We start from the raw sequence: 23,943 nt of genomic DNA on the forward strand, positions 1-23,943 counted from the left end.
TCACTCTTTGTTGAGTTTGACTCATTGTTTTGTCTGAGATCGCTGACCTGGTGACGCAAAATATTGCAGCCGTTTTACCAACTGGAATTACCGTATTTCTTGTGCTGAATACTAAATAATGCAAAATTTTATGATAAAATAATTTGGGGGAAAATGGAGTTTAAGAAGATATACTCCCCATCCCGGGGAAGGGGGACGTTGGCTTTGATGCGCGCCCAGATTACTCTGTTCTCCATTCCTACTAATAATGTTAAATCTATCCCTGGTTATATAAATTTAAATACAAGATATATCTAATTTAAACAAGATACCGATGAAGATGAAAACTAGTCCTAAAACAGGCTTGTTTACTATACTACGCCTAGTAAAGAATAACGAATCATTGTACCAAATGTCACAGTTAAAACGGTGGAATATTAAGGCACTAGCTTCAAACAGAAATATTTACACACAAAAACTGTTTCTCGGTCAACTTGAAGACAAGAACCAAGGCCTACCAACATTTTTTCCTAACCTTAGTTAATTTTTCAATGACCTTTTTGATCGAGGCATTCCAATAGATAGAAATAACAATTTTTTTTCTTCTAAATTCTCATTAAATAGATTTGCAACTAGCAGCGGAATTGGGCAAGACATTACTGGAAAGAAATCAAGACTTGGAGGTCAATCTTAAACAACAACAAGCCATAATCGAAGAACAAGCCCAAGAAATACAGGTAAATAAGAAAAATAAAATTGTTACATACATACATGCGTTCTGTCTAGCGTATATAATGGATGTAAGGATCGTGACTCTATTATATCCTCTGTTGGTTTTTGGCTAGTTACTTTTTATGTGTCAAATATATGTTTCATGAGGTTAGGAAATACTTGTTCCTGACTGGTAATGGTGTTATAGACCATTTCATTCATTACTTGCGGAGGAGCAAACACACAGGCTCATCGTAGGTTATTTCCTAAATAGTGCCACTAGAGGCAGTGCGAGTTGGCTAGCCTATCTAAGGTAAATAGACCTGTTCTATGTGAAAAACGGTGTAGGCAACTCCTCAGTATCGGGACATACAAATGGGGTTGCTACACTGCCATCCGTCACTGTACACTCTCATGATACAAAAAGGCTACAGCGCAGACGCCAAATAGAAAGGTGGAAGGCAAAGTTTTATCCCAATGTCTTTCCCTCTTAGTTGTATAGAAATGGTTTATAGCCCAAGATGGGGTCGAGTTTGTGGCGCAGTCTTGTAAGCCAAGCTTCAGTGCAACAATGTTTGAGGGAATACAACACAAACCGGCGACTGCCCCGTGTCCGCCGGAGGTGACTTGACCCCAGTAAACCTCATTCTTTCCCTTTCTAATTACGTCATGAAACTTGACCAACCTCATCCTTGCCGAGGACCCTTAGGGACCCAATCTGCACTGTAACCCTTAACAATTAAAAAAAGTCCTAAGATGTACCTGTGACTTTGCTTCGCTTTAAGTATTTAATGGAATGGTCTATTGAAACATCTACATGCATAATAGCATCGTGTTTAATTATTTAAATATGGGGTTTATATGCGTGATGCTGAACATGGTCTCATTTAATCTTAATAGGTGTTTACAACGCGAAGACGGCATTAACCAGGTGCTAAATTTCGCGCAACACGGAACCTTCTAATTATTGAGTTTATATTTAACCCAAATGTTAGAACTTAGCCAATAAAATATTTATTTATTGTATGGAGAAACTAAAACAGGGTTGTAACAGAACTTTTCGGAAAGTCCTAAAAATTTCAGGGTATTTTTTAGCACAAATGATAGAATTTGGACAATGAAATATAGAATTCACCCCACGGTGCGATGTCCATCTGAAGTTTGGTGAGCAGGTGAGCAAATAAAAGGTGCATGAGCCTGGGAAGTATCATGTTGCATTACTGAAGTATTAAGAGGATACAGAGTGCACCCTTCCTCTATTATCCTCTTCTGGTACACCTTGCTATATTACTTGACCCTCAAAATATCCTGGACACGTGAAACATCGATAAGATGATTATAGTCAGTCCTTTAGCTAGTTAATCTGATGCTCAAAACAAGCAGGGTGATTCACTGATCATTTTAGAAATCATCTATTATAAAACATCCAAGATATGCCACTTTCATGACCCACACGTGTTAAGTCAATATGGAAAATATTAAAGATACCATAACCTATTCTTGTAAGCCTTTTACAATTCATGAAAGGGATAGACATTCCGATCAAAAATTGACGAAGCGTGAAAATTAGTCCCCCTAATCTTAAAATAACTTTAATTATAATTCAAAAGTTATTTAAAAATAAAAATCGATTGAAAATAATTCGGTATCAAAATTCAGGTATCAACGTAACAATCTAAACCGATCCACTCATGCATTGCAAGCACTAGAAAGGCTTTAAAAAACCATATACCTTACTGAATGATGAAATCCTTCTCATCGGTCCGCTCTCAAACAAAAGATTTAAATCTATTTACAAAATTTTTAAAAACCAAATTTTCAAACAAAAACTTTTAAAGTTTCTTCATACATGATTGAGGACAATGTTTTCATAAAAAAATCTCTTTAAAATTCGACCCAGTTTCTAAAGATCGCTGAAATTGATCTCAAACTCCATGAAACAACGTGGGAATAAACTTACCTCGTGAGATAAAATCCCAAATTACTTTGAGGGGGGGGGGGCGTAGAAGCCAAACAATGAATGAATGAACGGCCTTTAAAGGTCTTTTAAATTTAAATCGAATTTAAACAATTTTTTTCCCGTTAGTTTAAAATTTAGACAAGAATGTGATGTCTCTCTTGGAAGTATTTAAAAGTTCATTAGCACTTAATTGCTCTTTTTTTTTTGTTCATTCTTTATTTATAATTAATGCTTGCATGATTGGGTACGATCTGAATACGTAGTGCGCTTTCTTCCGTAACTGTGTTTCATTAATTCTGAATTTTTGGACTGGAATTCGGTAACATTAAAGGAGTAGCTGCAGGGCATTTAAATTTTTCATTTTTTATTTTTTTGAAGGAAAGAGATATTCCTTCAATTTTTCGTTATTTTTTGTTAAGGAGTGAAAATATTGAATATTTTAAAGTGTCTGTTGGAGTTTTTTCCATGGGCTTTAATCATAAGTTTATAAGATATTCCATAAGTTTTGACATTACCTATACTTAGTAATGCTAGAGGCTTACAGCTCGAGATAACTAGTTCGAGAACGACGGAAGCAATAATTGAAGTCCTGGTGGTATTGCAGGACTTTCATCTTCCTATTTAGTTTGAACTAAGCCCTCAGGCGTCGCTTTACAATTAAGAATCTATGACCTACTTCAATCACTGAGAAGCTCCAGTTTGTTACCAGTGACAAACTTATGGAACGTATCTTATGAACTTATGCTTTAAGTTAACATAATGTTCATCAATATTAAATAATATTTTATTTAATATAAATAATTTATTTGTTTATGTACTTCATACCCGAAAATTCACGGATAAAAACCTCCTTTCCATTGAGTTATTTTAATTCAACAATATCAATAAATGTGTACTGAAGGAGCTAGAGAACTTTCTTCCCCATTTCTTAACTTTAACTGCGCTTCAGAGTTGCTAGGAATTTGTGACAGCTGCTCACGTTTGGAACTGAATTATCTGAGTAGAACAGAACTAAAAGGCTTTTCAGTCTGTTGTAGATGGCGGTTGATTTTCACTCACAATTGACTGGCAACATTATAATTACAGGTTGACTGCTAGCTTTGTCTCACCAGGTGTCGCTTTTTCGAAGGTTTCGACAAAAAACTATTTAGTTAACCGAAATAAGTGCCACACTTATTTTTGTAAAAGCCCATTCAGACTTTCTTTACTCGCTCAAGTTGATATGTGTCAACGACTACTTTAAAGATTCGCGGGTTAAGTTTGAAAATTTTTAGTTTCATCGAGTAGTGACGTCGAGATGGCGCCACCTCGTTAATGCCTTTTCTTTGCCATAGCTCACTCGATCATTCCTTACTGACGCACGATTAATTGAGCCATGCATTAGCAGACGATATATTAAAAGTTTCATGATTCTGTAGTCGTGCTCTTGGTGATAATTGTCATTTTGGAGGTTCGGCTATTTTAGTACTCAAGTCTTGATTCGAAAATCACCATACTCGCAACTCGTTTTAAGTCGTCTGAGAGAGGGGTTAATCGCTGTCAGTTTTCATGTACACCAATTACATATTACGCTTAATCACTTTAGCACAGTCAAAGGTACAACCGTGTACACCGATTACACTGAGTGACCGCCCCCTCGGTCTTCTGTTCTCGCGTCTGAGCAGGGAAATGAAGTACCGACAGGAACGTAAGATTTAATTTAGTCTGAATGGACCTTTACGATACTAATAATACCATGAACACATTTTCCAAAAAAATATTTTTATTAGTTAGGGTCTACGCATATCACCTGTCAAAATTCCAGACAGTGTTTTTATATAAATTTAGATTTTAATGATCAGAACAAATGTGGACCAATCATAATAAGTAAGGGATATGGTTGAGGGAAATTAATTCCACGTGTTCCCTAAACATTTTCCAGACAAGCAGTACAAATTTTTTATACTTTCCATTTTTTCAAATGGTGTAAATATCTGTATGCGTACCTAGACAGTTGTAGTGGAAAGTTTTAGATTATCTCCTTGGTTTCATGCCTACAATTTTGATATGAGAGTTTCCATGCTGAGCTCTGGTGTGGTTTTTGGTTTGTTTTTATATTAATACATGCTCTAGACCGTGACCAGAATAATAAATACATTTCTGGGTTTTACTTTCAAACACGTTCCAACTATGGAACGTTAAAATATTACCAGCTTTTTTGGTCTAGGGCTATGGGGTTTTACCACTAAATGTCCCTGAGTGTTAGAAGAAGGATGACACTCTGTACGCTCAGGGATAAATTTAATTTTAGAAGTAGGAATGGACAACAGAGTAATGTGGGCGCGCGTCGAAGTCCCAGACCCCCTTCCATGGAAAGGGGGCGGTATGAAAGAAGAGGCGGGTCATAGCGGTAGAGGTAAAAAGGAATTGCGTATTTTTCACTGTCCCCGTCAGCAACGTCATCAAAACGTAGTGAGTCAACCCAAAAGATAATTTTAACTTTTCGTTACGTGTTGGAGAGAGGGGCTCTTTACTGGGTGGGCTATGAGTTGGACTGAAGTAAATACTAACCGTTCTCCATTCCTACTTCTAAAATTGAATCTATCCCTGGTACGCTCTTAATACTTCAGTTATGTAGCATCATTCTTCCCAGGCTCACCCTTTTCGTTCGCTCTTTGAACATTTCGCGCATAAGACTAAAGAGAATATAAAGAAGAGGAGTAGATGCTAATAGCTTTGACAGAGCATTTAAGTTCTACACTATCATTTTTATTATTTAGTGAATTTTTAGAATATCGTCTTCACCATATTTCAACCATTTACTAGACAGAGTAGAGGTTTACTCCTCGTCCTTGTACTCTCTATGGTAAACTAAATAACATCTGCTCCTTGCATGCAGTAGTCTCTAAAACATCTTAATTATAACTAACTTAAATTTACTTCATTGTTTCCTTATTATAATAATGGCTAATTATATACTAAGAAAATTAAGATTTAATTAGGTTCATAATCAAAACAATGAAGTTGCGACAGTGTGAAAAATGTTTTGCTTTGTTTTCATTGTATACAACCACAATAATAATAACAACAAGTATGTTTACTAGTTTCGTAAGAAATGTTTGTCCCCATTTCATTAAACGGATATAATTAAACGGATTTAATTATATCAAATAAGGCGAGCGTTGCTTGTGCGTTAATCAAAACTACTTACTGTCCAAAGTAACCACGTTGTGAGCTACAATTCTGTTTAGTACATATGAGCCCCTATAAGGCCATATATATGTTCATAAGTTTGTCGCTGGTTACAAACTGGAGCTTGTCATGAAGTGACGTAGGTCATTGATTCTCATAAAGCGACGCCTGGTGAGGCCCAGTCAAAGGCTTAGTACAGACTAAATAGGAAGATGGAAGTCCTGCAAAATTAACGACCGAGTGTAGGACTTCAATTCTCGCTTCCGTCGTTCTTGAACTAGCTCGAGCTGTAAGTCTCTAGCATTACGAAGTATAGGTAGTGTCATACTTAAGGAACATATCTTATGAACTTCGGTGCCACATAATTAACATAAATCGGTACTAATCTTCTCCGGAAATAAATAAACAACCGTATAACGGCAGTTTATTACCCTTTAAAAACTGGGTGAAAGTAAATGGTCCATTATGGTTATGGAACCATAATTGTTTTCCACGTGCAATTACATTAAAACGAAAGCTCGCGCACTTAATGTGTAGGAGTGTTCCGAAACCTAGTTTCTAAAATATTCATTGTCTCCTTTCACGTCTCATCTAGACATTCAGCTTTTTTTGGATGGGTTAGGCCTAGCAAGTTTTGTCTTCCATAAAGTTTGTGTTGGTATTTCTAAAGTGGTTTCCCCATTGTGTACTCTAGTAACTCGAGCGCCTTACTGCATCACGCATCCTTTTGTTAACGGCCACTCACATCGGAAGGATTATGGAACAGAAGTGAATTAGTAGGGGAAATTGTCAAAGGGTTCGTCCCAGCGAATACTGTAGTTGGTCTGTGTTTCTACACCAAAGCCTTTTCAAAAGGGGGTGCCGTGTCGTCTGCTAACGGAACATCCAGTATGAGGATCCAAAGACATAAGATTGGGTTTCAAAGTTACAAGCTTGAAACGTCTTCGGCTCCACATACCGTTCTGGTTTAAATAAAGGTGGTCACTGGTCAAACACCATACTCTATACAGGGCATTGGCCTTCAGTTTCTAAATTAAATATAAGGGGTCATCCTTAAAATACTCTAATTGTAACTTGAAAACAGTGTCCATTAGTGCAAAATATCATAGAACATTTTCGACTCAAAAGCGCCCAAAGAACATTCCCCTTAATTTATGGCAGACTTATCAAAAACGCCTTGAATAACCCTCGACTTTTGGTTTGTGATATCAACAAAGGCATATGGAAATGCCTGAAAGTAGTGTCCAGTATGAAATTTTTCATCTTTTTTTTTTTTGACCAATCACCAGGTATCCCATTGGACAGAAATGTAATTCAATTGAAAAGCACCAAAGTTTTTTCGGTGGCTCTTTTATTCGGCTCTCCTTTTGTTAGAACACCATTGTGCTAGTGAGATCTTCGTATTGATATATTTCATTTGAAATATTCGAACTGTTTGGCGTTACTCGAAAAACGTGTCTATCTAATTATAGACAAAGAGAGAGAAAAAGAAAAGAGACCAGTTTCAAACTTGATTTATGTCTCGGGTATGTTTTCAGCGTTTGAAATTATGATTACATTTTACCCACGTTTGTTTGACTGGCATTAATGGGTCAAAAACTTTCACCCAACTCCTTTATCGCGTTTTGATGGGATGAAATTAATGGATGCGAAGAAAGATCGAGGGTAATTTGATAGATAATTTTTCATAAGAAATTCGATGTTTGTTGTTGAACAACTTGATCAGTTAAATAAGAATGCAAGGTTTTCAACTCAACTCGAATGCATGGTTTCCTCTAAAGGCTATTTGCCGTTTTCCCAGTGTTGCTAAACCGTTGGTTTGTCAAGATATTGCATAGAAAAGGCTATCAGTTCAGTTTGACTTAGTACTTGGCCAACTTGACTCGAAGAGGGCATGACAACACTGCAGCGAGATCCGGAGAAGTTTTCTGTAGCACGGTTTTTGATCGGTTTTGATGTTAGTTATAGTGTTTTTGACAATATTGCTATCGTAGGTCTGTAATACTCGTCATGAGTATGCATCTGCCCCTGCTGTCTATAGTATCGGCATGGCCCAGATGAGAATATGGTGCCATCTTCGATTAGAGGTTCCTCCTTCAATTATAATTTAGGCATGGCCTACTGTTATTAACCTTCCTTGGTCGAATCTAGTTATGGATAGAGATGGACTGCAGTAGGCTATAATCTTTTCTGCTTCCTTTAAATAAACCAACAGTAGACGCTACTCAAAATGCAACATCCCAACACGTGACGCTTCTCTACCCTTTTACAAAGAACGAATGCGAGTGGTGGTCCATAGGTACCCAAAGTATTTCAGGTTCATGTAAGGATTCCACTATTCGATACTTCCATAGAACAAGACACTCTTTAAATGGTTAATTTTCTACAATTAATGAAAAGCATCTTTGGCTAAGCTAATTGCGAATAATTAAGCGTGTTGTTATGCTGTTAATAAAGTTGATTTGATCCCAAACCTTTGCCCTTGGTAATTTTTAACTTGGACAATGAACAAGGTGGTTGGTTATATTTAGTTCTTTATCGGTACTCTCCTTAGCGTAATTTGAATGTTGTAAAAAGAAAACCACTCTTCCTTGAATCTTCTTAAAGGTCTGAAGACCCGAAATTAGGCAGAATAGAACACAGACACACGTCCTCATTTTGAGGCACACGAGCCGGTTGAGATAAAATCCTTTCGGCTTCATCAATAATGAAAACTAAGAAAGATCGACGCTCTCGTGAGATGGCAGACGCCTGATAAAGAGATGATGCCTTGAGCTATAATTAGTTCTTCCTTATGAGTATAGCTTTATCGAAGCCTTTCAAAATATAGAGGTTAGGGGAAAGCTATTCTAATTCAAGGTGCGGTCTGACTTATTCCCCTTTAGCTCCCTTTGCGTGTTTACTGTAAGACACATCGAAAGGAATCAAGGCGTGGTTCGGTGAGAAATGATGAAAATGGAGGCCAGCACGATCGACATGCCATTACCAGCAAGCAGCAGAACACCGCACGTTAAGAAGGGTTTCAGTTTCAAAATACCAAGTTAGCTTCCCACGTACAAATAGCTAAACATTGAGAGCCGAGATGTTGTAACTGTCGTCCGATTCTTAAGTGAATCAGTCTACGATCCTGATACAAAATACAGCAAATAGACAATTGCATTAATGACATGGGTCAAGAGAACTTTATAGAGCTTAGGATGGGGTTCGCTAACAAGAACCGCTAGAGGCAGTCTGAGTTGGCTAGCCTACCGCGTGTAGTGAACTCAACCACCATCTCATTACCCAGTGACAAACTTATGGAACATATCTTATGAACTTATGAATTCATGGGCCGGAAATAAGAAAAATTTCTTATGGGACATGTGTCCAGTGACCCCCTCCTATTTGACTGGAAAATTTATTGGACATTGTCCACTGGAGTGTGCATAATAGTGTCGCATCTTCATAGCCAAGCCAAGGTCAAGCTATAAAAACTTGGGAAAATTTATTGGTCAAAAATCATAATGTCCAGTGACCACCTTAGTTTTTAAAAACATTATGGAACATTTTAAAATTTTATTGGACAATGTCCAGTGTCCTGTGCTTATTTCTGGCTATGCAACCTAGCCATTATTTGAATAGAAACAATCCTGTTTAAGTGTGATTTAAGACCTTTTTGTCTGGTAAAATAGCGTCCGGTTTCCCAAGATTTTATATTTTTGAACAAAATTCATCTTGCCTTCTAGATTTTTATATTTTTCACAAAAGTCTGAATCAAACAGCTGTGTGAGAGTTCTGCCCATCCAGGATAGATGAGTTTTTCGTTCCAGATTTCATTTTAGAAGTTGAATTATACGTTTTAGTTTGCGAAGTTTATGATAAACGCGTTTGATAAAATACAACTGAAGTATTTTCTTAAATAAAGAGTTGAAGTGTCCGCAATTGGTTTCAGGCTCTGAATTACATTTACAGTTCTCAAAGAAATCTTATTATGTATTTTCTAAGTGCTTTTTTTTATTTTTTTAAGATTTATAAGAATGTTTCTTTATTTGTTTGTGTAGATTTAGATTTAGGCTTCTGGGTGAATGTATCTTTATTCTAAATAGTTTACTGTTTGTGTGTATATTTACAGTTATCAAAATTTTTATCAATTTTACCGAACGGGTTTTTTATTTTTCGTATCATTATGCTTTTCGAATTGACCCACTGCTATTTGGCTTTCAAACAGTAAAATTCTTTATATTGATATAATGTTTGGTAATTAGAGGGTAAATCAAATATATTTTTCTTAATGTTTTCCAGTATGTGGTGTGGTGTGGTTCAGAGAGATTTTTCGTATCAATAATCGCACTATTACCAGAAGTATATAAACAGGGGATTTAGTGCCAAACAACTATAGAATTAACCTTACGGTGCGATGCCCATCTGGAGTTTGATGAGCGGGAAAGCAAACTTAAAGGGTGAGCCTGGGAAGAATGACGTTACATAACTAAAGCATTAAGAGGGTACAGAGTGTCATCCTTCTTCTATTATCCCCTTCTACTATTACCTATTTTTATCAAAATTGAAATTAAACTGATTTTGAACCTAACAATCAAATAAAACCAGAAAATAATCAAAACTTGGCTTCATCTTTGGAATTTCAAAAAATTTGGCTTGTCGGTCTGTAATTCGTAGATATCGTGTCATTAGTTGGCCTTGACCTTGGGTTTTACGACTTCAATCTCTGAACTTTATTTGAAAAACATGTTCTGTATAATTTTGTACCTTTTTTTTTGGAAGCCATTAAGCCTACGTTGTTATCTTACTAAGGTGGAATGGACGAAGATGATACATTTGGTACGGTAGAGTCTTGTGTGCCTCATTAATCTTTGACCCTGAACGCGATTGAAGAAGAATCGCGTGGTTGCTGATATGATAGTACTCTCGTGTCTTCCTATGTGACGCATACTTTAGTGACTTAGTAATGATGATCTATAATAAATAATACACGACCTCTTGAGTTTATCGCCCCGTAATCACTACAAGATACAATTTTGTTACCTAGGCCTAGTGTTATCAGATTTTATTTTATTTTGGAGTAAGAAAACGGATTTATTTTCACAATTTTGAAACAAGAGTTTTGCATTTGTGGCCACCATTTTAAAATATGGCTCCTAATCTAACCCAAAAATCAAACGGAAACTCCATCTAGCGGATATTGGTAACCAGTGTACTAAATATTAGTGAAATCGGTTGAATTTTGCTGACGTTAATCCATAAAGAATGTTTTTCTCATTTCTGGTCGCCATTTTCCAACATGGCGACGGATTAAAAAAATCTTTCGTATGGCTTGCCAACTACTTAGGAGTAACGTCCCTGCAAAATTGGAGCCTTCTATGTAAAGCGGTTTGGGCTGGGCGTTGATTATCAGTTTATTAGTCAGTCACTTAGTCAGCACTTCGACTTACATAAATAGATAGATTTTAAATTCAAAATGTTGCTTTATTTACATGATTTCGAAACTAAAATACATTATTTTAAATGTACTTCGAAGACATTATCAAAATTAATTTATATATTTTTTGAATTTTCAGTTTCTTTCACGTCAGTCGGCAGCTCTAAAAGAAGTCAACGATTCCCGTCTTCGCATCTACGAACAGCTAGAAGTCAGCGTCACTGACTTGGAAAAGACAAATCAGAAACTCTTGACAGAATCCAATACAGACAAAAAACGAATCAGACGGCAAGTTGCATTTGCTCACACAGTAGTACATACAGCTAATAGAAATCATTGGGTAGCCATTTTCAAAGCTAGACTTATCATTTGTATGACGAATTTTTCATCGCGAATAATCTATCTCGCTGGGCCTTGCTACGAACCAATGAAATCGTAGTTAGAAAGACGTCAGAATTATACTCAAGCCCACCCACAAAACCGACTTAGAAATATATGGGTGCACAATGAGTCTAGCTATTAGCTGTATCATAAGTTCGTAAGACATGTTCCATAAGTTAGTCACTGGGTACTGAGAGCTTGTCATGAAGAAACGCCTGGTAAATAGCTGTCAAAAAATTAATACAGACTAAATAGGAAGATTGACTGCAAAACAGAGTGTAGTCAATTCTCGCTTGTCGTTCTCGAACCAGCTCTCAGTAAGTCTCTAGCATTACGAAGTATAGTTAGTAATTGTCATACTTATGGAACATTTCTTATAAACTTATGACTGTATGTATTCCAAGCTCATTTTATAACCATTAACAGACCCTAACAAATTTTCAACTTAAAAATTCCAGACTTTGTGACAGTGTCGACACCCTCGAGCTTAAATGCGAAGAACTACAGAAAATCGTGGACGAACTGAAGTCGACGGAACGACTTAGAAAACGAGAAAGGAATCGTACCGTTGTCCCCGTGATAGAAGACATCAGGCCAGTGGAGTTAAGGAGGCGATTCAGCATTGAAAATGGATCCGTTCTCTCAGACTGTTCAAATGAAATGGAAGTCATTAAGTTACGGGCTTCCGTTTCAAAGTTGACCAGTCAATTCTCCAGGGAACAGAGGAGATCGGAAGAGCTTGAAGCTCAGGCATCTATGATGGCGGAAGAAAATACAAATCTGAGGGAACAAGTGCAGCTCTTACAAGAACAACAGGAAAGGCTGGTGTTCTTCCATCAAGCGGAAAGGTAACTTATTTCTTTAAGTAACCAATAAACAGTCGTGTGACATTGCCCAGGGAATGCTTCTGCATATTATAGCCACCGCATAATATCATGTCAGTGCCATGTGATTTGAATCAAATACCCTTTTTTCTAACCCAAACGTCTGTGGATTTTCACCCAAATAAATTCAGTGGACGTTAGTCATGTGACATAGCTCAGTCATTACTCCAGTAGCTAGTAGCACTGCTTCAAATTATAGCCCCTGCATAACGCGTCAGTGCCATGTGATTTGAATCAAATACCATTTTTTCTAACCCAAACGTCTGTGGATTTTCACCCAAATAAATTCAGTGGACGTTAGTCATGTGACATAGCTCAGTCATTACTCCAGTAGCTAGTAGCACTGCTTCAAATTATAGCCCCTGCATAACGCGTCAGTGCCATGTGATTTGAATCAAATACCCTTTTTTTCACCCAAACGTCTATGGATTTTCAACCAAATAAATTCAGTGGACGTGTTTTTAGTTCTTTTAGTGTTAGTTGCAATGAAAAATAACAATGGCCCAAAACTATGTTTGACCATAAAATCCCTGACCTGTATGCCTTTGCAACAAAATAATTCAACTTATTCACCATTAACAGGTTATACTGGGCGTGCCATAAATGCAAGGACCCGCATTCAACGGTGGACTCCCCTATCGCCTCCGAGGTAGAACCAGGAGACGAACCAAACGTTGGTCCATGCACTTTGGTACAACTGAAAAACGGAGCTGTCGCTTATGGTAGCCAAGAATCTCTGGCGTCGGTCGGCGTTGTCATGGAGAACAACAAAGAACTTCTTGAGTCGAAAATGAGCCAACGGAATTGTATCTCCCTTTTGAGCGAGTTAGACGCTCAGTACCGTGCCGTCATAGAGAAGTACGAAGACTTATTACATACAAGGCGACAACAAGCGCCCGAATACTACGAGGACCTTTCATTGAACTCCATGAACTCGATGAATTCCGTTACGTCTACGCAATCCTGCACGGCAAGATCTATTTCGGAGGAGTTTTCCGAAGCTAGTGACCTCTCATCTGGATTTTCTGATTCATCCGAGAAGAGTTTCATTGACCAGGGTGTCCAGACTGAGTCCAAAGACGACCCAACACCTGTTGAGAAAGAAAATGAAAACCCAGTCTCGACCCATTTCAAGGGATCCCCGGAATACAAGAAACTCTTCCAGGATATATTCGATATCTTGAAGAGACCAGCGGCAGTCTCACCAATACCACAACCACCAGTCCTTGACGTCAAGGAGGAAAAGCCAAAATCAGAGAAGAAGCGACAACACTACAATCATGAGAGGTCTTCCCCCGTCAGATACGATGTCAAATCGCATCGTAAACCATTCTTCATCGTTTCCCCACAGTCCGTGATTGGCTATCCCGTGTTTCAATTACCAGGTGCCATGACGTACGCTGAGGTCTTGGAGAAGGGTTCTAAACGCGGAAAGCCACTCTATAAGCAGCATAAGCCATGAAATTAAGTTCTGTTAGGGTTTATTTAACTATTTTACATACAGGATAATGATTAGATCTGCCTGGGCGCAACACAAGGTGGCTCTAGTGAACTACACAGTGCCATCTAGTGTTAAACACGCTTTTGCGACAAGTTATTGGATAAACCCTTTCAGACTTATAATTTGAATCTGACCTGATCTACTTTTCACTTAATATTTTTGCCATCTGAAAAATGTACAATTTTGAACGCGTGTTACGTTCGTTTCCGATTATGTAAATTTGAAATTTATTTCTAAAGTTTTCTTTCTGTAATTTAAGAACGTATTTCTAAGAAATTTTCTGTACTTATATAATAATTTGTTCAATTTTGGTTCTGTAACTGGGTTGTGAATCAAAATTTGTGCCAATGTGGTCAAAATATTATTTATCGTTGTTGGGGGTCTGTAGTCATGATAGCTGGTAGGATAGTGATTTTTGTACATTTAGAGTAATAGCAATTATAATTTGAATCACGGTATGTATGGGCCAATGGCATTTATTATTGTAATATAAATTACGATATGTTCCTTATCTGCCAATTAACGGTACCCGAACTAAAAAATAGTTTTGAATTTTGGATATTTTTAAAATATTCCAATTTTGTTTGTTTCGTTGTACAGGTTTATGGGGTTTTAATTGCTATTTTTCGAGCTATTTTGTAAATAGTTTTTTCCATTCTTTTGAATAATAAAATGAGTTTAAAAATATTACGCTTCAAGACAAATATCTATAAGCGAAAACATGACGTATATCTCTATTTCTTTTCCCAAAAAATAGACATTTGGCCTATTGACGCTATACTCGGCCTGAAGAGTGCTGGGTGACGTAAGTGATCTGTGTTTTTTTCATTTTTCTGGTAGGCCTAAATCAATATAGCTCGAAATTCCAAGAAACGTTTTAAAGATAGACGCGTCAGGGCTAAGAAAGTAATGCCGTTTTCCATTGGTATTTTCCATAGAGTAATTTTCTTGGATTGATAAGGAAAGTACCCTTAAAATTGAATTAAATGCAGCTATGTCTAATTTAATATTTCTCCATGGTGGCAATGGAAAACGGCATAAATGTATGCCCCCTTTGCCCTACAGTTCCCGGTAGGGGAAAGTTTACTACTTTGCCCTTCGGAAGCGCCGTCTTTAACAGGCAATCAAAATGAATTGTGACGTGTATAGCTTCTTCACGTTTAATTTTTTAATCGTCAGAGACTCGATGACTCGGGTCGAGCACGTCACTCGTCCGTCTCGTCAGTTGTAAGGTATGGCAGTTGATGGAAGTCGCGTTTCGCTGTTTAATTACGAATCCATTTTCATCTAAGTTAATTTTGAACGGATTTGAAATAACGATGATGATTTGGCCTCGTGAATTCGCCTGTATTTCGTTGGTAATTTTTTATTTTCAATTCGATAAAAGTGTTTTGCATATTTTAAGGCCTCGTGTGTAGTTTAGGCTATACGGATTTTAAGCCTTGGCGTGTATGTCATTGTAATAGGTATGTTTAATTAAAGTTTAAATTTTTATAAACCGGTCCACCTTCATATTTTATATTTATTTCAAATTAATAAAAATTTATCATGGACCAGTTACCTTAATTTCGTGAATTTAAAAAACTAGTCTAGGCAAGAGACCCCATTCAGAGTCACGGGCCGCCCCACCCCCCTTGAATATAATAGACCATTCCATTAAGAGAAACCAACGCACAGGGGTGGAGCCGCCATATAAGAAAAAATAGATCCCTTGCGCCAGACGGAGCTCCCGTTCTCTACGCGCAGGAGGCTAGTCGACTCTCACTGCCACCTGCGGTGCTCCTTGGCACCTAATATGGGGCCCCTCAATGTGCTGTTGGCTTTACCTATGGTATCACTGGAATTGTCTATTAATACAAGATTTACTAAAAAAATCAGTGCCAAGTTCATTTAGCGTTGAAGGTTATGAATTTAGACGGGAATTTTTTAGACTTTATTTAAGAGAAAATTCGCGTAGCATAAATTTAACGATAGAAATAAAATGTTTAAATTTCGTCAGCTCTGATGCAATGAGGTTGCGAGAATACGATCAAGGTTGTTATGAGCTGATACTTTCGCGATGAGTCATGAACGAAATAATGAATGAACAATGTTAACACAATGTGACCTAAGAACCAAGTCTTAGTGCCATATGTAACGTCTTTGTTGTCGACATAGAGAATAAGACACTACCGTTAAACGTTATCAGATCTTGTATGGGTTCCTGCATATGAAATAGTACCGTGTTCTTTTTACATAAAAATTTTAATACAATGATATTTTTACAGGAAATTATTGGAAAACAATTTGATGCAAGATGGATATGATATCTTTGAATCATAATTTTTCAAGTTCTTGGTACCTGGGAACGACGGAACGACACTTCATAAAACCTTTTTTGTGAGCCTCCGATTTTGAACATAATGGTAAGTTTCACCTGTCATAGAAATGTCTTGTCGTTAGGATTTTCATGGTTTCGTTCCAAAACACTTGTAAGTTTGGGATTTAATGCTTCACGAGAATAGCTCGTGACCATGAAACACAAGTCTGGTTCCGATTTCTCAACTTCAGGGGTATCTTTAGGTTTATGTTCATTTGGAGTAGTCAATATGTTCAAAATATGAAAAAGTGGTAGTTCGTAAAATATGTGTAGGAAAATTGCTAGTAAAGAGTTCAGGACAAAGGCCGAGATTGCGAAGTTCATCTGAAATGGCCAAGGGTTAGCGTATATAATGAGATAATTTCTGTCACGTGGGTAGTACTTAGTACCAAAGGCAAATAGAATTAACAGGAAGTAAGACACTAGATTAGATAAAAACGCCTTCAGTGGTATGTTTACGACGTGAAGCTTCACTTTCTCTCCATGTGCTTTAAACAACCAATCAGGTCTCGAAGTGCAAAGAGAATTAAGAAAAGGAGCTGAAGCTCCTGCACATGGCAATGTAAACCGCAATGTAGCTCAAAGGAGCAATCACGTCCTGAATAACTAACCACGTTAACTTCCGGTCACATGACAAATCGAGCGAGGTGAGAGAAGGCAAAGTGAAAAGCACGTTGCCTATACGATTTCTTTATATTCTGCTACTTCTGTTTGCCTTTGCTAATACCAGGAGGTGGGGGGGGGGGGTTATAGACTTCTGCTAAAACTTACCATAAGCACCTTTTTAGAAGATATAACAGTGTCAAATTCAAGTTGTAGAGCACCGATGACAGTTAGATTAGTTAAGAACATAAACAGAATTAGTTTCGAAAACTTGGCGAAAAACTTTACAGATAGAAAATGGTTTATCCATCCTGAAAAGTTGTAAGGTTTTGTTTTTACTTTCACTGATCGTAATATGGTTCTGCGCAACCGCACTTGACAAAGTATGAATACTAAGTGTTTAGCCTAGCTCATTAAGAAATGAAGTTAGGCTTTTCAACTTAATTGGGGTATTCTATTTATGAAACATCTATTTTTGCTGATGCCTGTTGCTGAATGCGCCTGTTGTCAACTTACCTCCATTTCCAGTCGCGCAAATAAATGATAGCCAAAACAAAGAGATAGAAAAGAATGGTCTTTGAAGTGTGTTGTAAATGATGGTTTCCATTTGCGTGAAAGGTACGCCATTATGCCAAAAATATGTTGCAATGAATATGTAACCATTTAAGGATAGATATATAATCCAACCAAAAACCTGCTTCCACTGAAATATTAAAGCATTTCAGTTCATATTTCAAGGGTTATTCAAAAGTACTTTCAATGACAAATAAAAATGACAAAGTAATCGGGCATTATGGTGTTTTGCAACTTCAAGTCCGGCTTTCTTTCTAGATTCTTTGGTCGACCATGAAGCGATTCATGGTTGACATTTTTACCATAGTTGTAATTGTTTTCCTCGAAGGTAATGTTGCCTACTCACTCCTTGATACCTCGCTCTGTCATTTCTAATTGCATTTGCTCCTTCGTATGTGTACCCGAGATATTTTGAAGTCGGTTCTCTTGGATAAAATTGTCCCTAAAATCAAACCACATCCGTAAGAGAAAAAGTGGTCCTGTGGGTAATGAGTATCTCCAACGTACGATAGCATGCTTCTATAAATTAGAATAAAAACAATCATAATTATTTAAAGCACGTTCAGACAGTCCAACTTAATGACTCCACTAGATGAGTCAAAAAGTTGTATGAGCTTGCAAGCCCAAATATTGAGTAAATCCTTGCTTTTCACACGACTAAACTTCCACAGTCAAATGGAACTTTTTAAGCGCCACCTACCTTGGCACTTACAAAACAACCCACGAACAACTTTTTTTTTAAATTTGATTGGCTGAAGACATGAAATCAAAAAGTTGAGTCAGCAATAATTGGATCTCTGATCTAATTGTTTCTAGCCCACGTTTTTGGTAACTCAACTAATTCAGCTTCTATTCACACGATCCAACTATTTGATTAAACTCGAGTTGACCCATCAAGCTGAGTCAGAAGGTTTGATCGTTCGAAAGAGCCTTTTGTCTGCCCATGTCATATATACTTTACGGGAAAAGCCAATCATACCCACGACATTAAAGGCCGACTTCCAGCGAAAAGGGTTCTAGCGAACTGAAAACCGAGCATTGAGACTAACAATGAAGCGACCTTGCTAATTTTCGAAGCCCCGCTGGGTCAAACGTTGGAAGGGTTCTCGCTAACTGAAAGCCGTACAATGTGGTTCTAGCGAACTGAAGATGAACAATAGAAATCCTTTTAAATTTATTTCCTCTCCAATTTTTGCTTTCCCCCGAAGGAAGTTCTCTATTGTGTATCTTCAGTTCGCTAGAACCACATTGCACGGTTTTCAGTTAGCTAGAACCCTTCCCTCTTTTACCCCAGCGGGGATTCTAAAATCGGCACGGTCGCTCCATAGTTAGTCTCTATGCTCGGTTTTCAGTTCGCTAGAACTCTTTTCGACGGAAGTCGGCCTTTAATGCTTTTAGACATCATGACATTGATAAAGGTCAAGGCCATATATAATTTTACAAACGTGAAAACCTGAACGTACGGTATATCCATTCCTTTTGCAATCGGAGTAGGTGGATTTCCATTGATATACTGCATATAAGGTGAGCTGACAGCTGAAACAGCCATTAGAAAAGCGACCATCGCATACGCCACTAAACGTGTCCTGAGTATTTAAGTAGTAAATTATTTCATCTGTATTTTTAAAGTACTATGGGAAAACCTTTCTTACCTCTTATAAAGAAAGATGTACATCAAACAAAATACGAAAAGTTGTATATCAGCGCTGACATACCATGTTGCGGGTGAACACTGTTTGGGTGGAAAGTTTTTAACCAAAATGGGTGATAGGTATTTGGGTCCGCTGATGTTAATTATTAATCACTAAGTAAGCAACCCTTCGTTACAACCCAGCGGAACTGCACCAAACTATTTCTTTAAACATCCTCCATTGTTTGGTTGGAAGTCGGCCTTTAATAGACCCACGGATCACGTGACTAACAAGGTTGCCTGATGTCGTTGAGGGACGAAAATATTTTTCTGATTGAATTAGTCTCGATAGAGTCTGACTCTTGGGGTAAAACAGGTTCTGCGCATGGCAAAATCGAGCCAATCAGGCTATCCCTTTCTAACCTCAAAACCCGAGAAAGAGATCTGAGACGTTATAAAAATTGAGAAGATATGTTGGTTGGGTCAGGGATAGATGTAAATTTAGAAGCAGGAATGGAGAACAGAGTGATCTGGAAACGCGTCAAAATCCTGGGCCCCCTTCCACGGGACGGGGAGGGAAGTATGAAAGAAGAGTCGGGTCATAAGGATAGAGGTAAAATGAATTTCGTATATTTCACCGTCCCCGTCAGCAACGTCATCAAAACGTAGTTTAATTGAGCAAATAAGATAATTTGAGATTTTCGTTACGTGTTGGAGGGAGGGGCTCTATGAGTCGGATTGAAGTAAATACTAACTGTTCTCCATTCCTGCTTCTAAAATTACATCTATCCCTAGTTGGGTTTATACGGGAGTATATCAGACTAAATTCAATTAAATTCTGAACATCAGTGGACCCTTAAGACAAGTGTTCGGTTTTGTAAATATTGAAACGTACATTGTCTTCTACTTTCTGGAAATTAGTGATGAACAAAGGTATATACCACCAATTTTTCGAGCAAACCTCTCTATTATCGTTGGTCACGAAATCATGCATTGGACCATCCCCAATCCTGATTGCCAACATCCTCACACAGACTGTTAGTAAAGCTACAAGTAAAAGTCTATTGAAAAAAAAAAGCAAAGTTAATTTATTTAATCAGGAGTGTTTTTATTTGAAAGATTCGGAAATGAATAAGTTTTTTTTTATACTTCAGAGCTCTTTTACCGAGGGGAATAATTATTTCTTTCATCACACCGTATTTTCTTTCCAAGTTCTTGGATTGCAGATACACGTAGGTCGTAATGAATGAACTATATTAATTAGAAAATATCTGTCAATTAGATCGTATTAGTTTTCCAGTAACTTCTCTCCTTCAAGTTACCAAGGCCCCATGAGGAATCAAAAAAAAAAAACAAAAAAAAACAACAAAATATAATTACGTCATAAAGAAGAAAAGATCAACTGCAATCAGTCCGTTATTCACAAATTGTGACGTCGCGTCTTTGGAGAAATTGTTATGCTTTTCCTGATCGTCTATATTAGAGCAAAAGTATTAGTTTTTAAGCATGCAGTTATGATGATCAATAACCCTTGAGCCTATAAGTATGGGTCTCATACTATCGGCATGATCCATGAGTGACAAAATTTTATGCTCTGCTGTGCCACGTTTTTTCAAGGTTTGCCCTCCCAGTCCGAAATTTACTCGCCTACTGTGGTCACCAACATTGTTGGTCGAGTACGGGTAGAAACCGCAGTAGGAGTTGTTTCCCCAAATCCTTTACCAAAAGGGAATTGATCATTTCGATGTGAAAAGGAGGGTAGGCAACCATCGGTATGAAGACATAAAAGGGGGTTGACCCATTACGTCTCTGCGCACCCTTATGTTTCAAAAAACCGACAGCGCTGGCGTCAAACCCGAGATATAAGGCTTTTAGTTACTATGAAGTGGTCTATTACGCCGCCGCGAGACTTAAGGAGCTCTTTGTAGTATGTTTGGACCCATACTTATTGAGAGTGTGATAGGCCATGGATGAACAAATAGCGTAGGAACTGACAGTCTTTCCAAATTATGAAAAGGGTGATAGGATCGAAGTACAGTGGGTGATCATGAGTCGTATGTGTTCTATGACATTTCGCCCTAAGGACCATCGTTAACTTAAGGGGTCGTCCGTAAAACACTCTAATCATAGCTTGAGGATGTACATTATGGAAAAATGCCACAGAAACTTTTAGACACAAAATTGTCAAAAGAAGAACCCAAGTGCTGGACTTTTTTGGATCAGTAACAGTTGAAAAATCGCATACTAACTCACGATGAAGGCGAATGTCGTTCGTAGCGCGATATGGTTCATGAATATCCAACAGATTCCTAAAACCTTCAGCCCATTTAGATGTTCAGTTGATTCGTAGAACTTGGGAGTACATGTAAAACGGTCCCAGTTTCGAGGTATCGAGAAGGTGTTTATGGTAATGTTTATGAATCCTATGGTTAACATAAACATTTTTGGACTATTAGTGTGGGACCTTTTTATAATTTAATGGCTTTCAGTCTTGGTTGCACCTTTCGATGTGGTTGATTGTTTAAATTTTTGGCAACATTCCAATAGTGTGCTGACTACACTCAAACCGATGAAGCTCCCAAGAACACACCTAAACATTTTAGAATTGAGAAAATCATGATTTTTTCTGGTGCCCACGTACGCTAGCAGAAAATATCTACATTGCTATAATGACGTCAGTTTCAATTGGTTTGGGTTTCTTAGTTTTGCAATATGGTACATTGGCATTGAAGTTTACAGTTTCCGCCACTGCCAGAAGTATGAAATTGGAAAGTTAAATATTTTAATTTTGGGCAATGAAGCGTTCGAACAAGTTATTCAGTTTAGTAATAGCCCATTCTATTCAGACGCAAGCTGCTCCAGCTCGTGATTGAGTGGGCTATCACCGTAAATATGTTGATGAGATTCAAGATTTTTTTTTAATTAATTTTCATACTCCAAGTAAATCGCGTCTTGACCCTTGGACTTACCACCATTGGCTATGTTCTCTACGTCATCTATTGTGCAGGTTGAAGGTAGGCAAACCCCGTAACGAAATGACCGCATGTTAAATTCCCATCCACGCTTGTGTAGCTCCTCGATAAACTGAATTCATAAATATATTGCAAATTAATACCATATCTCTAAATATCTCCGCTGACAAAAGATACCGCTTACCTCAAAGCTGCTGTTGAAACTTTCCATTCCAGGTAACGTTTCGGGTTTTAAATATCCTTCGTAATGGCGTGGTATTGGAGGTCTGAAGTCGACTAAGCAATACTGTCCTGCAATATGTAGGGGCTCTTTCCCCCTAGCTTTTTTCTCCGGTTTTGAAATGGATAAACATTGATCGTAAGCTCCAAATGCTGTCCAAGCACCAAATGTCCTTCCTCCAGCCCAAATTGGTGTTGCATCTAACACTTTAATGAAATACAATAATTAAAACCACCGGCAGTCATTTCGAGCTTATGAAATTTCGAAGTGAAAATGAAATTATATGTATTTTTTAAGTCAAGGGTTTCAAAGCAAATAGGGTTCGTATAAGGGTCCTCGGCAATGATGTGATTAGTCACGTTTTATGACGTGAATTGTCTAGGAAGGCATTAGGTTGGCTTTGGAGGTGACAGAAGGGGTGGTGGGGTCAAGTCACCACTGGTGGACACGGGGAGGGCAGTCGGCACCAATAGGGTACATATGATCGTAGACGTGTGTCACCCAGAAGCTTGGCTTACAGGAATGCTTCACACTCCCGACTAAACCATATCTTTTCTGGAAAATTATTAAGTTAAATAGATTGATTTCATCTTCATTCGGAAAAGTTTGAGCTCAGTTCGAAGTATTTGATAAAATTTTACGCGTTCTGTTTGCACGTGGTTTTTAACATCCTAAAAACCCATATTTTCATCATCATAATACAAGACATAATTTCAAATGACACATTCAATCTACAGTGTAAAATTTCTGACTCTAGCCAAAACAAAAGAATGAAGTTACTATTTGCAAGGTTGTTTTAATTAAAGGGACTGTAAAGTACAGGGTCGACGGACCGTTTCATTTTTCTTCTTAAAAGTCTCCCACCCCATCCCCAATCAAAACGCGTCAAAGACGAATTATTTCGTTACAGTAAAGCGGTTTCTCACATCTGGTTAATCTCTCTTGTGATTGGCCCGATAAGGCTGAATAACACAAAATAGTTAAATGCCTTAGCACTTTTTCCTGGAAAGGAGGAAAGACTTTCGTTTTGCTTACACCCAAGGAGCTGTGACGTAAATATCGACTTTATAGGAAAAAGATCAATTGTTCGCCGACTGCTTTCGAGACCCTTTAATAATACTTGGCAAAGGCTAACTTTCTATTCCTAAGCCCCTATTATCTCTACTGTATCAAAGACATGGTTTATTGATTATGGATTGAATATGTCAAAACTTCGAATGTCAGAAAGGTAACGAAAAAGATTAACAAAAGCAACTTCAATTTAATTTTGTAGTTATAACTAAGCATATTTAATAATGAAATGAAATAAATTAAAACAAACTTTTAATAGCCCATATTTTTAAATCCTTCAAATCATCCAGGAAAATTTCGAGTGATTGTCTACACTTGGGGGTTAGTAACACAAATGTTTCTGATGAATACAAAAGAGGTTTTATTTCATCCGCTCCTTTGCCGAAAATTCGTTGCCACTTTGGTCCCATTTGTTGCCATTTTAATCTAGATAATTGCGTACTGTTATACAAGTGCTTATTAGGGTAATATCCTAATATAGCTAAACATAATTGAAGATTAACGCAAACAAT

The 23,943-nt window shown here is 37.6% G+C and overlaps 3 protein-coding genes and 1 long non-coding RNA gene across 6 annotated transcripts in view; 2 read left to right on the forward strand and 2 right to left on the reverse strand.

Moving 5' to 3' along the window:
- The window catches only part of LOC149618594 (cerebellar degeneration-related protein 2-like), a 49,308-nt gene extending 34,618 nt beyond the window's left edge, over window positions 1–14,690 (forward strand). The window contains exons 2-5 of the mRNA XM_089855302.1: window positions 604–716; window positions 11,377–11,525; window positions 12,077–12,466; window positions 13,085–14,690. Of these exons, the coding sequence (XP_089711428.1) occupies window positions 604–716; window positions 11,377–11,525; window positions 12,077–12,466; window positions 13,085–13,964 (1,532 nt within the window). The 3' untranslated portion in view covers window positions 13,965–14,690. The remainder of the gene's footprint in view (window positions 1–603; window positions 717–11,376; window positions 11,526–12,076; window positions 12,467–13,084) is intronic.
- Window positions 14,691–15,171: 481 nt separating this feature from the next.
- LOC149618596 (uncharacterized) lies at window positions 15,172–18,185 on the reverse strand. The gene is made up of 6 exons (XM_089854508.1): window positions 17,940–18,185; window positions 17,482–17,668; window positions 17,134–17,276; window positions 16,516–16,686; window positions 16,345–16,419; window positions 15,172–15,264 (listed from the first exon to the last, which is right to left on the reverse strand). Exons 1-6 carry the CDS (start codon window positions 18,081–18,083, stop codon window positions 15,172–15,174), a joined length of 813 nt encoding a protein of 270 aa, XP_089710634.1. The 5' UTR covers window positions 18,084–18,185.
- The window catches only part of LOC149618597 (fatty acid synthase-like), a 41,379-nt gene continuing 32,629 nt past the window's right edge, over window positions 15,194–23,943 (forward strand). The window contains exons 1-2 of one of the 3 annotated variants that reach the window (XM_089855299.1): window positions 15,194–15,469; window positions 16,271–16,408. The gene's annotated coding sequence lies outside the window, so the exon portion shown is untranslated. Of the gene's footprint in view, window positions 15,470–15,828; window positions 16,197–16,270; window positions 16,409–23,943 lie in introns of those variants that run through there. The other 2 variants (XM_089855301.1, XM_089855300.1) reach the window with 2 other exon arrangements.
- LOC149618598 (uncharacterized) lies at window positions 21,434–21,905 on the reverse strand. The gene is made up of 3 exons (XR_016375251.1): window positions 21,829–21,905; window positions 21,670–21,758; window positions 21,434–21,591 (listed from the first exon to the last, which is right to left on the reverse strand). It is a non-coding gene; the product is annotated as an uncharacterized LOC149618598 (long non-coding RNA).

The sequence above is a fragment of the Phalangium opilio genome, unplaced genomic scaffold (assembly GCF_054372755.1).
Source record: "Phalangium opilio isolate 3A_F unplaced genomic scaffold, DU_Popi_V2 ptg000209l_1, whole genome shotgun sequence".
In the NCBI taxonomy this organism is placed as follows: Eukaryota; Metazoa; Arthropoda; class Arachnida; order Opiliones; family Phalangiidae; genus Phalangium; species Phalangium opilio.

Excerpts from the sequence above, each read along its gene's own strand:
- LOC149618596 (XM_089854508.1), bottom strand. The coding sequence starts at position 18,083 with ATGATTGTTTTTATTCTAATTTATAGAAGCATGCTATCGTACGTTGGA. Across the intron at positions 17,669-17,939 it reads CCGACTTCAAAATATCTCGG|TGGAAGCAGGTTTTTGGTTG; the intron begins GTACACATACGA and ends TTAATATTTCAG. Across the intron at positions 16,420-16,515 it reads AACCAGACTTGTGTTTCATG|GTGAAACTTACCATTATGTT; the intron begins GTCACGAGCTAT and ends TTTCTATGACAG.